This window comes from Euleptes europaea, chromosome 9 (genome assembly GCF_029931775.1).
Source record: "Euleptes europaea isolate rEulEur1 chromosome 9, rEulEur1.hap1, whole genome shotgun sequence".
Lineage (NCBI taxonomy): Eukaryota > Metazoa > Chordata > Lepidosauria > Squamata > Sphaerodactylidae > Euleptes > Euleptes europaea.
This window is the reverse complement of record NC_079320.1, coordinates 68,590,442-68,605,511: the sequence shown is the minus strand read 5'-3', so window position 1 is coordinate 68,605,511 and position 15,070 is coordinate 68,590,442. Positions and strand designations below refer to the sequence as shown.

General features: G+C 43.9%; 1 protein-coding gene across 1 annotated transcript in view; it reads left to right on the top strand.

Moving 5' to 3' along the window:
• Positions 1-15,070, top strand: part of GABRB1 (gamma-aminobutyric acid type A receptor subunit beta1) — a 123,414-nt gene that overhangs the window by 83,804 nt on the left and 24,540 nt on the right. Inside the window, exon 5 of the mRNA XM_056855420.1 lies at positions 13,660-13,742. Coding sequence (XP_056711398.1) covers positions 13,660-13,742 — 83 coding nt within the window. The remainder of the gene's footprint in view (positions 1-13,659; positions 13,743-15,070) is intronic.

The window sequence follows — 15,070 nt, the reverse complement described above, 5'->3', positions numbered from 1 at the left end:
TTAAAATGACAGCACACAGAGGATTTGGCAGAACCAGCAAGCATGTTAGTTTTGATTAATTGGTTTCTTAAAGCTGAAGTCTTTCTTAAACCCAAAAGTGGGGGTGCGTCACAACCCAGTATATGGTTGATAACGTGCCAATGACGTTGGATTATCTTTTTAATATCATACGAAAGATGTGTAAAGGCAAAGGAGGCTGTGATTTTAGATGGACTTGACTGATCAGATTTAGGGGTGAGGAGCTTGGATCTTTCCGTGGAAGTTGCTCTATCCAATGCCTTGATGAGTATCGGTTCTAGAGCGAAGATCTTTTGTCAAGCCATTTGCAGCAGAAATGAAGTCAGAAAAAGTGGTAGAATTGTGCTCACCCTCACCTAGGGTTCTTAACTGCCCTGTGATGGCTAGGGTTGCCAGCTTCCAGATACTAGCTGGAGATCTCCTGCTGTTACAACTGATCTCCATCTGATAGAGATCAGTTCACGTGGAGAAAATGGCCACTTTGGCAATTGGACTCTGTGGCGTTGAAGTCTCTCCCCTCAAACCCCGTCCTCCTCAGGCTCCGCCCCCAAAATCTCCCACTCGTGGTGAAGAGAGACCCTAGTGATGGCGCCAACTCAGTAGGCTACCCACCACCCCTCAGCTGGCCGGAAGGCGGAAATAGGCCTGCTGAGGGTAGGGTTGCCAGGTCCCCACTTACCTTGGGTGGGAGGTTCCATGGGGCAGGGCGGGGTGGAGGGAGCCCTGTGGGCTCCTGACTCCATTTCCAGTTTTCCAGTCCTGCTGTGCATGCGCACAGCGGGTCTGGGAGGAACACCCCAGCCTCCGTCTGCATGCTACAAGCCCGATTGAGCTTGTAACGTGCAAAGGGAGCCTGCAGCCGTCCAAGACCCACTGGGTGCTTGCCTGGAGCGTGCGCACAGCGGGTCTGGAAGGAACGCCCCAGCCTCCCTTTGCATGCTACAAGCCCGATCAGTTTCCATAGAGTTTTCAGGGGGAATTGCTAGAGCATCCCACGTGAGAGACAGCATCGCTCACGGATGTATCACACCCCCACAGCCCCACATGGATGGACCTCCTGCCGGTGGCCAGGTAGCACCTGGCAACCCTAGTCTCACTCCCCTCCTTCATTGCCTGCACTTAATCCAGTAAGCAGCTGGAGAAATATGGGGGGGGGGGGGAATGGTGCCACAGCCTGGCCTAACATGACATTCTAGGAATTGACCCAATCTCTATTGTATTTACCATACGTCCAACAGCACCCAGGGATTGTAGATGTATGCCTAGCAACTCTACTTCCAGCACCCTGACCTATATTATAGAAACAGTTTCCCAGTTGTTTTCTTATATTTTTATGAACAGCAATAAAGGATAAGCAAGGAAGCTCCAAAATACTTATGGATTTTCTTTAGGGGTTATTACAGTGTGCCATTACTTTGCAACTTTGCTGCATTTATGATGTTTCAAAGAGAATATAATGCCCCATTTTTCTCAGAACTGTCTAGAGATAGATGCAATTGGTTCTTGTAGGTTATCCGGGCTGTGTGACCGTGGTCTTGCCTTCGACAATATATAGATGCAATTCTCAGAAAATATGAATATGAAAATATGAAAATATGAATATATGAATCACGTTGGACAAACCTTGTTTTACTTTAAATGGAAGGTTAGAGGAGGAAGGGCCCCCCTGTCGTAGCAACTAACCCATCACGTTGCAACAGAAGGTTTCATAACGTGTCTCCCAGAGCTGACTGCAGATGGTCTTGGTGTGTTCATATGATCCACCGGGGTTCACGAATACTACAAGCTGTGTTCTCCCTTCCCCCCCCCCTTCCCCATCAGAAAAGACAAGGTTGAATTTACTGCTCTGGGAGTTCATCAATCAGGTGTTTTCCATATTAAAAATGAAACGAAATCCTAACTCAGAGTAGGCAGTCTTTGCAGTCTGACTGTCAAAATGTCTACCGCTGAAGATGTCGATGTCCCAGCAAACAAAGGATGGTGGGGTGAGACAAAGCCAGACACACTTGGAGGAAGCCTAGCTCTGGTGGTGTTGCCCATGCCTCAGGGGCTCACCTCTGCCTTTTGGGTGGCAAACCCATTTATGCCCACTGAACAAAATGGTCTGGTATGCTGCTGTTTATGGACACAGATCAGAACTCTGATTTGATGGTGGATTTGAGATTTCTCCATGTGAAAAACAGAAGGATCTGTCCTTCATCTTGATGTGTTTGCTTTTTTAACACAGTGATGCCTTAATCTATTGGGTATATGATTTATGGTAGAGCCAGTAAAGTCAGATGTGAACAGATTAGGCAATGTATTTCCATGCTCTGAAGGTCATGAGAAACATAGACACCTTGGCTGTAGATTTTTACAGCCACAAGTTGTTGGATTTGACATTTTTATGGCGCTGCCTGTGGGCACAGATGCCAGCACTGATTTGATATGTCCAGCTTTGAAAATATATGTTAAAAATGAATTTATAAATACCCACATCTCAGATCAAGATTCTCATACCACAGCAGCAGTGCCGTGATGTGTGGGATCCACAATTTTTATGCGGCAGCCTCTGTGCACAAGTGTAAACCTGCAGTAGAAAGTGGATTCAGAGTGGTCTCCTTGTACAAATCACAAGGATCCGTTAGGAGCCAGGCTCTAGATCTAGATTGTTGTGCCACAGTGGAACTATAAAGTGTTAGATCCATGGTTAGGGTTGCCAGCTCCATGTACTAGCTGGAGATCTCCTGCTATTACAGCTGATCTCCAGCCGATAGAGATCAGTTCGCCTGGAGAAAATGGCCGCTTTGGCAATTGGACTCTATGGCATTGAAGTCCCTTCCCTCCCCAAACCCTTCCCTCCTCAGGCCCCGCCCCCAAAATCTCCAGGTATTTCCCAACCTGGAGCTGGCAATCCTATCCATTGTTTACCAAACGTGAAATGGCCCCAGGGGCACTACTCTCAGCTTAACCTACCTTATAAGGTTGTTGTCAGGATACGATGGAGGAGAGAGCCACCTTGGGTCTCCATTGGGGAAAAGGGCAGAGTACAAATGAAGTAAATAAATAAATCTTCAGGGGAAATTTACCATGTAGTTGGGCCCAACATTTGTATACACACATCTGTCCCAGCTGTACATATGCAAGTGTGCATGACGTTCATACTTTATATATATGTGAAATTACCAGAAGGGTGTATTCCTGTGTACAAATACCTTACAGCAAGCCCCACTAGGGTTACCAACCTCCAGGTACTAGCTGGAGATTTCCCACTATTACAACTGATCTCCAGGCGACAGAGATCAGTTCACCTGGAGAAAATGGCCACTTTGGAAGGTGAACTCTATGGTATTATACCCCATTTAAGTCCCTTCCCTTCCCTCCCCAAACCCCACCCTCCTCAGGCTCCACCCCCAAAATCTCCAGGCATTTCACAACCTGGTGGTGGCAACCCTAAGCCCCACACATGGAATTTACCAGGCTAGCCTGATCTCATCAGATCTCAGAAGCTAAGCAGGGTCAGTCCTGGTTAGTATTTGGATGGGAGACCACCAAGGAATACCAGGGTTGCTGTGCAGAGGAAGGCACTGGCCAAACCACCTCTGTTAGTCTCTTGCCATGAAAACCCCAAAAGGGGTCGCCATAAGTCGGCTGCGACTTGACGGCACTTTACACACACACAAACATTCCTAGTGTGAAATCCTAAACATAATTAAGAAGTGAAAGAACTTGGTGCTTAGGAAACGTGTTCAGGATCTGAGCCTTAAAAAATTAAAACTGCATGAAACCACCGCATAATGCATATAATTTCAGGAAAAAATATAAAATAGTAAAACAAATCCACGAAAGCAAGGCCTCATTACCTACTGTAATGAAGCTTAAGGCAAGAAGAGTAAGGAAACAGTTACCCCTGTCATTCGTTTTGTTGGCACTGCTTAATTCCCACCTGAGTGACTCATGCAAAAACGGTCCTTAAATCTCTCTTGGGGAGTAGCAGACTTCGCTGGTGTAGATAAATGACTGCTGTTTCCGGGGGGACTAGTATTTCGGCTGTGAGAGAGAAAACTAGGCGCCTGTGAGGAAATGGTTGATAAATTCCAGAATGTGGTTATCGTTTGTTAAACAGAGCATGAGGAGACTGTGTCTTGCTAATTGTCTTCAGACTTCATGGTTGCAGTTCTTTTCCATCAAACTGACTGCTAAAAATCAGCTTATAAGTGGGGGTCTGCTTACAGAAATTCTGGGACCTGGCAAAAAAATTTGAACAGGCTGCGTTGCCTTCTCTGCCTTACGATGGCTGGACAACAATCAATTTATTCGGAAATCCAAGGTGGGAGTATCTTGTATTTTTAGAAGTGGCACTAAAATTGTATATTTTTCTGTCACATCAAAACTTGGATAGTTAACACTGCATAGAAAAATATAGCCAAAGAGAGAAAATATTCACTATCTGCGCAGAGTACCTAATCAGTCATGGTTACGTAAAGCTTATGCACATGTGCATGTACATCATCCATGGGCTGTATCTCAAAGTGATTTGTGAATGAGCTACCATAGATTACTCATCACAGATAGCAGACAGGGCAGCATTACAGTTGTTATAAACACAACATATGATCTAGTGTAGTGGCAATGACTAAGCATGGAACTCACTGGTTCACATCTCGTTTAAGCCATGAATTTGCAAGATGGCTTTCAGCAAGCTGCTGTCATTGGACAATAATCTCCCATCTAAAGGTAAAGTTAGTGCCCTGTGCAAGTACTGGGTCATTACTGACCCATGGGGTGACGTCACATCCCGATGTTTACTATGCCGACTATGTTTGCCTTCCCCAGCCGTCTACACTTTATCCCCAGCAAGCTGGGCACTCATTTTACCGACCTCAGAAGGATGGATGGCTGTATCTCCCATTTACTGACCTATTTTATGGAGCTGTTGTAAGAATTACCACTCTGATTTCGCTTCCTTTGCCCTCAGTGACATCATCGCCTAGCCGAACCTGATCGGCTAGGGAATAGTGACTTGAGAATTGTGGCTCTGAAACTCATTAGAAACGTTCCTATTCCCATCTTGCAGAAATAAAGGTGAAAGGAGCAGAAATTAAAATTGTACCTTGTAGTGGGTTTCCAGTTTGCATATAATTAGCTGACATATTGACAACACTATTATATATCAAAATAAACATGGGAACCTTGATTTCGGTGCAAATAAGCTACATCCCAAGAAACTCCAGTGTGCTGACCAAAAATTACCAACAAAATATAAATTAAGTAAAATCTGGGTGAGAATCAGACGGTATAATTTGCTGTCATCAGGTTCCCTTCTGAGCTGTATCCCTATCAGCTATGCTGCATACATAGGGTTGCCAACTCCTGCTTGGGAAACTCCTGGAGATTTGGGGGTGGAGCCTGGGGAGGACAGGGACCTCAGTGGGGTACAATGCCATAAAGCCCCCCTTCCAAAGCAGTCAACTGATTTCTGTCACCTGGAGATCAGGTGTAATCCTAGGAGATCTTGGAGGTTGGCAACCCTATGCATACAATCCACACTTAATTAGGAGAGGTATCAGGATTTCCAGTCCTGTTTATCTCACTGGTCCGGAACAATCAAACAGCACAAGCAGGATTCAATCAAACAAATTCTTGCACTCTTCCCTAGGATTGCCAACTCCGGGTTGTGAAATAGCTGGAGGTTTTGGGGATGGAGCCTGGGGAGCCTGACCTCAGTGGAGTTGGGAAATAGCTGGAGATTTTTGGGGTGGAGCCTGTGGATGGGTTTTGGGAGGGGAAGTACTTCAGTGGGGTATAATGCCATACTATCCACATTCCAAAGCAGCTATTTTCTTCAGGTGTACAGATCTCTGTAATTCCAGGAGTTCTCCAGCCACCACCTGGAGTAGGGTTGCCAGGTCCCTCTTCGCCACCGGTGGGAGGTTTTTGGGATGGAGCCTGAGATGGGCGGGGTTTGGGGAGGGGAAGGGACTTCAATGCCATAGAGTCCAATTGCAAAAGCGGCCATTTTCTCCAGGTGAACTGATCTCTATCGGCTGGAGATCAGTTGTAATAGCGGGAGATCTCCAACCACCTGGAGGTTGGCAACCCTAGCTGGCAACCCTATTCATTCCTCCACTTCTTTCTCCCCCAGTGCCTTCATGGTATGAACTGAGGACTGGAGGAGAGGTGCCTCAGTGGAGTTTAATGCCATAGATTCCACCCTCTGAAGATGCCATTTCCTCCAGGGGAACTCATCTCTCCAGACTGGAGATCAGTTGTAACTACGGGAGATAGCCAGGCTACCAGAGGTTGGCAAGCCTATTTCTCAGAGCTGTTATTGGACAATATCTTTGCTCTTTTACAGCTCTGCGGTCTAAGATCCACAGGATAACGACATGTTTCCACAAAACACAATGATCTGGTCTTGAGCTAAAGCGTAGACCTGCTGAGAGGGTACAATGCTTGGTCGTGCGTTTCCTTCCTTTAACAAGCTGCAGTTGAAGACACAATAGTGCCTGCCCTGGCAGAGCAGAAAAGGGGAAGGCTTTTCTGCCTTGTTTAGGCTGAGCACTTATGTCTCAAGCTAGATTCAGCATACGCCAAGGACAGAGAAGTGATTCCAGTGTTGACATTAATAACAGTGGCACTGCCAGCTGCCATACTTTCCCTGACCAAATAATCCTATCATACACAACAGAAATATGGGCACTCTGAACTAAGTAGCTGTAACTCGTTCCATTTCTCTTGGCAAAACAGACGTCCCACATTTCCAAACTTCGCTCTGTTTTAACATATCCTTTTCCTACTTCTAAAATACACACACACCATATGATCTGTGTGTGTGTGTGTGTGTGTGTGTGTGTGTGTGTGTGTGTGAAGTGCCATCAAGTCGCTTCTGACTCATGCTGACCCTATGAATGAAAGTCCTCCAAAATGTCCTATCTTTGACAGCCTTGCTCAGATCTTGCAAATTGAGGGCTGTGGCTTCCCTTATTGAGTCAATCCATCTCTTGTTGGGTCTTCCTCTTTTCCTGCTGCCCTCAACTTTTCCTAGCATGATTGTCTTTTCTAGTGACTCTTGCCTTCTTGTAATGTGACCAAAATACGATAGCCTCAGTTTAGTCATTTTAGCTTCTAGGGTCAGTTCAGGCTTGATTTGATCTATAACCCACTGATTTGGTTGTTTGGTTTTTTTGGCAGTCCACAGTATCTGTAACACCCTCCTCCAACACCACATTTCGAAGGAATCTACTTTCTTCCTATCAGCTTTCTTCAATGTCCAGCTTTCACACCCGTACATATGATCATTGGGCTACTTCAAACATGCCTGTACCATATGGCATGAGCATGCTCAGCATTTGATTTCTTGTGGCTGTGAAAAACTGACTCCACTGAAGAACAAGTGATAGGAAACCTCTGTCTGAGGTATGATGTGATATGAGTCTGCAAAGCATTATGATTCCGCAATCGTCAGGCGATGAACCAGCAGAGTTAGGCATGCTTAACAGCTATGGAAATCAATAGGCTTTCAACCCAATTACCCCTATGTTGATGATGGATGTAGGAGGTTGCCAGATGAAAGTTCCACAAAGGATTCTACGTAGCTAAGATGTTCTGAAGTCAGGATTCTTGCCCTCTGCTAAAATGCATTTTTCTCTTGAGGACAGGCTATGGCCTGAAACGTATTGTGACTTGTTTTTTTTTTAATGGTTTTATGTAGAAGTAATGAAAAACAGATACAAAAGCACAAAACATGAGCTGTGGAAAACATACAAACTTCTAATTAACTCTATTAAAGAGAATTCTCTAAATTCCATAATAACAACAACAACTCACAATCAATTACAATAAATATAAAATTAAAGCATACAATTTTAAACCAGCTGTTCAGTTTAGTTTAACAAGATGACATCCTATCTTTCTAACTGCTCCTTAGAAAATAACAAGAATGTCCTCCATGGTGAGGATAGTCTAAAGTGAGTCTCAGGAGACCAACATCAACCAGAAAGTCCCAGGTCCTCAAAAAAATACAAACAGGTAAAGGGTGCAAGGAATAAGGGGGAAAAGACAAAAGAGGGAAAGGAGGGGAAAGGGGAAAAAAGAAAAGAAAAGGGGAAAAGAAAGGGCAGGGGAAGTAGAAACAAAGAGTGAAGGGTGGGAAAACAAAACGTTTACTGATAGAGTGGTTAAAAAAATAGTAGAAATAATTGTCCAATCCAAACCAAGATACCATCATCCTGTACATATTTTTGGTATCTGACATTTAAAACATGAGAAACAGGAATTATGAGTCCTGGGTTACATTTGCACAACAATTCCCACATGCTATCAGTGCATACAAATTAATATGAAGTCAATCTTATCCCGAGATGGACTACTAGAAAATGTCCTCTTTACAAAGGAGCTAGTTTTTGAATAAAGTCTATGGTCAGAAAACTATTGCCTTCAATGACATAATAACATATAAACAACAGTCAGGCAGGGCTTTAAGGTGTGCTCAGGCACAGTTTTGGAAAGTTGGCAATATGTTCTCCAGAACTTTTACCAATTCTGAGACAAGTTCTGCCATCTCAGTCTCATCTGTGTCCCCTGGCTTCAATAGCTCTCCCCCATTTATAATATTACATTCTGCACCTGGTGACTTGTTAAGAATGTCCTCCTTTGCTGTTGTAGTAGAGGGAAGCGTAGAAGTTGGAGTTACTAGGCAGGTGGACATCGTTTCCTCTGGTGATGGTGTTCTATTGGACTGCGGAGTGTTAATGGTGGAACTATTTAATAACTCTGTCCAGTCCATCAGATCATGCTGTGGGGCATCCTTCTGCTTATCCTCTGATGAACTTGCCTTCTCTTGTGTCTTGTTATGCTCTCCCCGCTCCTGGGCCACTTCACTAGAAAATTAAGAGAATGTCTTCCCTATAAGTAATGGTTTTCTGCCTTCTTCTGCAAATACCCTGATAGGTCGAATTTTAAAAGAATTGAGGAAGTTCCTCATTGTCAAAAGCATACGGGGGATTGTGGGTTGGGAGAAAGACAACACCATCCTCCAACTATTAAATAGATTAGGTAGTCTCTCTATTTGCTTTAAGTCAATATTAGGAGGGCTTACTCGAAGTATTTGACTCAGAGAATGTATAATCTTCGTCTTATTAGACTATCTTCCATAGTTTATTGGGGATTGTGCAATCTCCAGAGCAACTTTGTTGTTTCTCCAGCGCATATTGCCTCCCAGGTTAGTTGAAGTCATTTTCAAATTAGCTGTTATACCATATGTCTTCTTTGGAAAAAATGAGAGTGGACAGATAGTGCGTTCTGTTGATGCTTCTTGAAACCCTGTTACAGTCTTTCCAACAGCACTCCTCATTAAGTCTTGTAAAGCGTCCAATTTGCTTAAGATCTTATTGATTTGTTCATAAATGTCTATTGTCATTTTAGCCATAAGAAGGCATTGATCTCCCACTAAGTTGAGCATTTCTGCTCTACAGACACTCCCTGCATTGTCCAGTAACACTGACTGTCGGCTGTTGATCCTTAAAGGGGACATCTGTTCGCGATCCAATTCCTCTCTCTCTCCTGCAGCCGAAGCTTCTTGAGCTTGTGGCATTGATAGCGGCTGGAGCAAAGATAAATCATGCTCATCCGTCTGTCCCGGCCAGAACCTCAAACTTGTTAGTGGATGCGGAGGCTGGCTCACTCACTAAGTTATTGCAGAGCATCTCATCTATGCGCAGCTGTTTAGAGGCTTTAAGACAAGGCAATGGAGGGGAATTAAGGTTATGTCTTTTCATGCCTTTTCCCCTGAGTTTTCCCATTATTCTTTCTTCAAATATTGATAGCAGGCTTTTTTGCTTGTTTGTTGTTTTCTTTTTTGCTTGACTTGGCTTTATGTAATTGCTTTCACTATCCTCTATTTTAGCTTCCTGGGACTTCCTTTGCTTTTTCTTATCAACTCCTATTCTGGGCACCCCGCCTGAAGCTAATAATTCCAACTGACCTTGTCTCACTCTTTATATCTCTAAGTGAGAACACAGATGGTAGTTGTGACTTGTTTTTGACAAATATTTACGTACCTGTCTAGAATTAAAATAAAACAGGAGTCCAGTGGCACTTTAAACACCAACAAGCTTTATTCTGACATAAACTTTCCTGAATCAGAGCTCACTTCTTAAGATGCATCAAGTTTAAGGCCAATACATGTACATGAAAGGCTGCAGTCAACAGAAAGGCAGGAGACAGGGTAGACAGATGTTCCAAAGAAGAGCCAGTTTAAAACAAAATCCAACCAGTTGTTCACCTTGCTGCCTGTACCCAAGGTCTGATTAGGTTAGAAAAACTCCCATGCACTTATCATTCCACTTTTCATAGGCATTTTAATAATAGGGAATAAGTCTGATTACCATCTGTGAAAGTTAGCCAGTTTATATTACTTTGTCCCTTTTATATATTAAATGATTTATTGCATTATTCATCAGTTTTTCAGTTCTGTAACATTATTTCTTTAGAAAAAAAATGTATGCTGCCTCTCCAGCAACCTGTTCATGGTGGTTTACAATTAACACAATAAAACAAAGTCATTAAAAAGCAAGTGAACATCATTAAGCTCACGCATGACAGCATAAAATACACATTAAGTGGTCTAAAATGCTATAGCTCAAATGAGTCTCAGGGCAGAAGAAGACCATAAAATGTTTGAAAGATTTTTTTAAAAAAACCTTAGTTAAAAGCCGAGAGGGGGAAAAAGGGACATGTTAGCCTGGTGCCTAACAGAAAGCAAGGTAGGTGGCAGATGAGCAATGTGGGGTTTGGCTCACCTGTTACACTATTTGTAACTCTGCCTTATTCACTGTTGATTGTAAGTTTCCTCTCATTCTTAGTGCATTGTTTTGAGTCTCAACAAGAAAGGCAGACTATAAATTAAGTACATAAATAAATAGGAATGATTGAGGACCCAACTGTTGATAGATAGGCAAAGTAGGATTAACAATAAAATTGGGACTAGGAAGGCACAGGACGAAACAGGACTCTTGATCTGTCAGCAGCCTTCAACACAGTCGACCATGGTCTTTTAGATCACCGCCTCACCAACATTGGAATTCGGGGCACAGCCTGTCAATGGTTCTGCTCCTTCCTACAAGGTTGGGGACAAAGGGTGCTGCTTGGGGATGAAGTTTTGCAGCAGCACCCTTTGGTCTGTGGGGTGCCGCAAGGGGCAATTCTCTTCCCCATTTGTTTAATATCTATATGCGCCCCCTTGCGTAGCTGGTTTGGAGTTTTGGGCTTTATCTACTGATGGACGGCCATCCAGACTCTGCCCCGGACACACTGGCTGGGGGCTTGGAGGCCGTGATTGGATGGTTGAGGCAAAGTCAGCTGAAGTTGAATCCAGCAAAGATGGAGGTCCTGTGGCTCGGCCGGGATGGCTTGCTGTTGGGGTAGGGTTGCCAACCTCTAGGTAGTAGCTGGAGATCTCCCGCTATTACAACTGATCTCCAGCCAATAGAGATCAGGTCACCTGGAGAAAATGGCTTCTTTGGCAATTGGACTCTATGGCACTGAAGTCTCTCCTTTCCCCAAACCCCACCCTCCCCAGGATCTGCCCCAAAAACCTCCCACCAGTAGCAAAGAGGGACCTGGCAACCCTAGTTCTAATGCAGGTGAAGTTGCTGTATGGGACAGCGGATGTGCTATAAGCTATTCTCACAGCTGCCTTGTTTGCCTTGTTGCTCTGCCACTACCTACAGCATGATGCAAAGTCCTGGTGCTTAAATGAATCATCCCTCAGTGAACCAATATTACTAAAGGGATCAAACAAATCATGCAGCTGTCATTCAGTTGTGTTTCTTCACTGTGCTCCCGTGAAGAATGGCAGTGCTGTCCTCAATCTTCTTGTTCTTTGTTCTACGTTAAGAAGGGCTGAGCAATCCTCAATCTTCTTTTTCTCTTGGCATTATCTCTTGGCACTATTTAATAGGAACTTGCTATTTCCAGCTCCATTTTTTGAGGGTTTTAAAAAAAAAAAAAAAAACTGGTAGCCTGTTTGCTCTGTCAAACGAAATTGTTATTTGCAATAAATTTCACAGGCAACTTTTATTACAGCATCTTGTTTGCAGGACCACAGTTATAGCTCGGTCAGAATTTCTATTATAAATTTTATTTTATTGCATTTATCGCTCTGCCGTGTAAAGGGCCAACTGTGTTGAAGATTCTTTGATAGGCCTCAACCCCATAGGGTGTTTTAATGTGAAATACAACCCAATATTGCTTTATATTTTTCTGCCTTCTGAACACTTGCCAAATGGATCCTCATGGGCTTCCTGCAAAATAAATTCACTGCAGTCCATCTTAAAGCTGTGTATTCCCAGCTGGATGGGGAATTCTATATAAATGACAGTGCCACAATCCTGTAGCCCAACTTGAGAGCCCCAGCCAAACTTGATTGGGACCAATGGCATACATCCAACCATCTGTGGGTTGTGCAGGCCAGACATGCCCCACTTTCCCCTCCTGCTGCAGCCTGCTATGTCCCCCAAAATGTTGTTCCAGGGGGTTTGGTGGACCCTCAAGAACAGAGTATTGGGCAAAGTGGAGTCTGCCGGGGGAGGGGAGAATCAGCAGAAGTCACTATCAGTCTTCGGCAAATGAAAACGTTGTTCTATTGGAAGGGCGGCATGATGGAATACATGCCACTGACAGCCCAATCCTATGCAGTTACTCGAGTCTAAGCTAGGGTTGCCAGGTCCCTCTTTGCCATTGGAGATTTTTGGGGGGACGGAGCCTGAGGAGGGCAGGGTTTGGGAGGGGAGGGACTTCAATGCCATACAGTCCAATTGTCAAAGCAGCCATTTTCTCCTGGTGATCTCTATCGGCTGGAGATCAGTTGTAATAGCAGGAGATCTTCTGCTATAACCTGGAGGTTGGCAACCCTACTCTAAGCCAATTGAAATGAATGGGCTTAGACTGGAGGAACTCTCTTTAGGATTGCACTGTGAGTCTTGTATAATGGTAAACTACTATGAATGAAGGGGTCCATAGTTTCTAGCTGTAGACATGTCCGTTTTTTTGTGTGTTGCAGTAAATATTTTATTTTACCTCAAAAGCTGAAAAATAGAAGTACTTTGGGGGAATGATATTTACAACTTTTGTTTGTATTGAAATACATGTTCTGCAATCTGGCATGGCCTTTGATGGATCAATTAAAAATCATGCCCTGCCTTTACTAATCTTGAGACAGTATAACCTTATGCATATTAAGCTTATACTGGGTTTGGAGAGAGGAGGGACTTCAATGCCATAGAGTCCAATGGCCAAAGTGCCCATTTTCTCCAGGGGAACTGATTTCTATTGCCTGGAGAACAGTTGCAATAGCGGGAGATCTCCAGCCACCACCTGAAGGTTGGCAACTCTACAGTAGCCACTTGTGCTGCAGGGCCTGGTGACAAATTATGCAAGCCAGACTAGAAGGCACCAAGAAGTTTATTTGTTTAGAACATTTATTTCGAAAATGTATATGCCGCCTCTCCAGAGACCTGCTTTAGGTGGCTCAGAGCTGTTCAAGTCATTGGCTGATCTCTCCAGGGAATCAGACTTCTGCTTCCCCACTTCAAGAAAACGTGCTACTTCAGTTGTGGCACAAGGTCCTCAGATGATTGATTTCTCTTCTTTGTCTTTCAGGATCACCACCACAGCTGCATGCATGATGGATCTACGCCGATATCCTCTGGATGAACAAAACTGCACACTGGAAATTGAAAGCTGTAAGTTGTGTCACCGTTCCACATCCAACATTTGACATCAGTGGTGTAAAAAGTGCATTGGGACAGAAACTATGGAGGACAAGCCATGTGGTGTACTAAAGCGGTATACCATGCTGGTTTTAGCATTAAGCAACATCTGTCTGAATTTGTGGGAATGCTTTGATTAGTTGGTTCATCCGTCAGGGCCAGTTTTTCAATGCAGTCCTAAGCAGAGTTACAACCTTCTAAGCCTATTGACATTAATGGACCTAAAAGAGTATAACTCTGCTTAGGATTGCACTGTGAATTGGTGAAGTCAAATTTTCATAGTTGGGACTAAGAATTAAAGGCACACTTGTTTGTTTTTATGAGGATGTTTTGGCTCCGGTGTGTTACTGTTAGGGGAAATGGAAAAGAAAATTAAAGAGAGCCTTTTCTTTTTAGTAGTGTGTTTTGTTTGTTCAGTTGCAAATTGCCTCACAATTGTGTTTGTATCTCAGGAAAACATCTATTTTGAGGCTTTGGTAAGATGCAAATGTATTTAACTTTAATTAGCTAACTGAGGAAAAGGCAGATGGTTATTCAATTAAACTGTCTATAGCCAATTGAGAGTCCTAATAATTCTTAATTAACAAAAGGGCAATCAAGTTTTATGGGTGCAGGAGGGACAGAGAATTCCTGCCCTTTCCCCAGTCCCACTTACCACCATTCCATACAGCCATCCCCTGGCCTCACTCCCAAAGAGGACAAGAAGGCCTCATCGTAACCCTTGTCCTATGTCAGTAATGGCTCCAGTGAAGAAGAACAACAAGAAGAACAAGAACTGGTTTTTATACCCTGCTTTTCTCTACCTTAAGGAGTCTCAAAGTGGCTTACAATCACAATCCCTTCCTCTCCCCACAACATTCACCTTGTGAGGTAGGTGGGGCTGAGAGAGTTCAGAGAGAACTGTGACTAGCCCAAGGTCACCCAACAGGCTTCATGTGGAGGAGTGGGGAATCAAATCTGGTTCTCCAGATTAGAGTCTGCCACTCTTAACCACTACACCACACTGATGAAGGAAGGGTTCTCATCCATCCCTTGCCTCATCAATCATGGGCACTATTGTCCCAAGTGCAGGAAGGCCCAGCCTCGCCTGCTGTTCCCTGAAAACGACCACAGCCTCCAACTCTGAAAATGAGGTACAGAACTATAAGCCAGTTAATTTCTGACTAGATGGTTATTTATTCTTATTTTATTTATTTACAGCATTTATATTCTGGTCTTTCTGCCCAACCAGAGCTACCAGGGGAGGTCTAGATGTACTTATAAAAGTTCCTCCCCTCCCCAAACCCCTCCCTCCAAGCCTC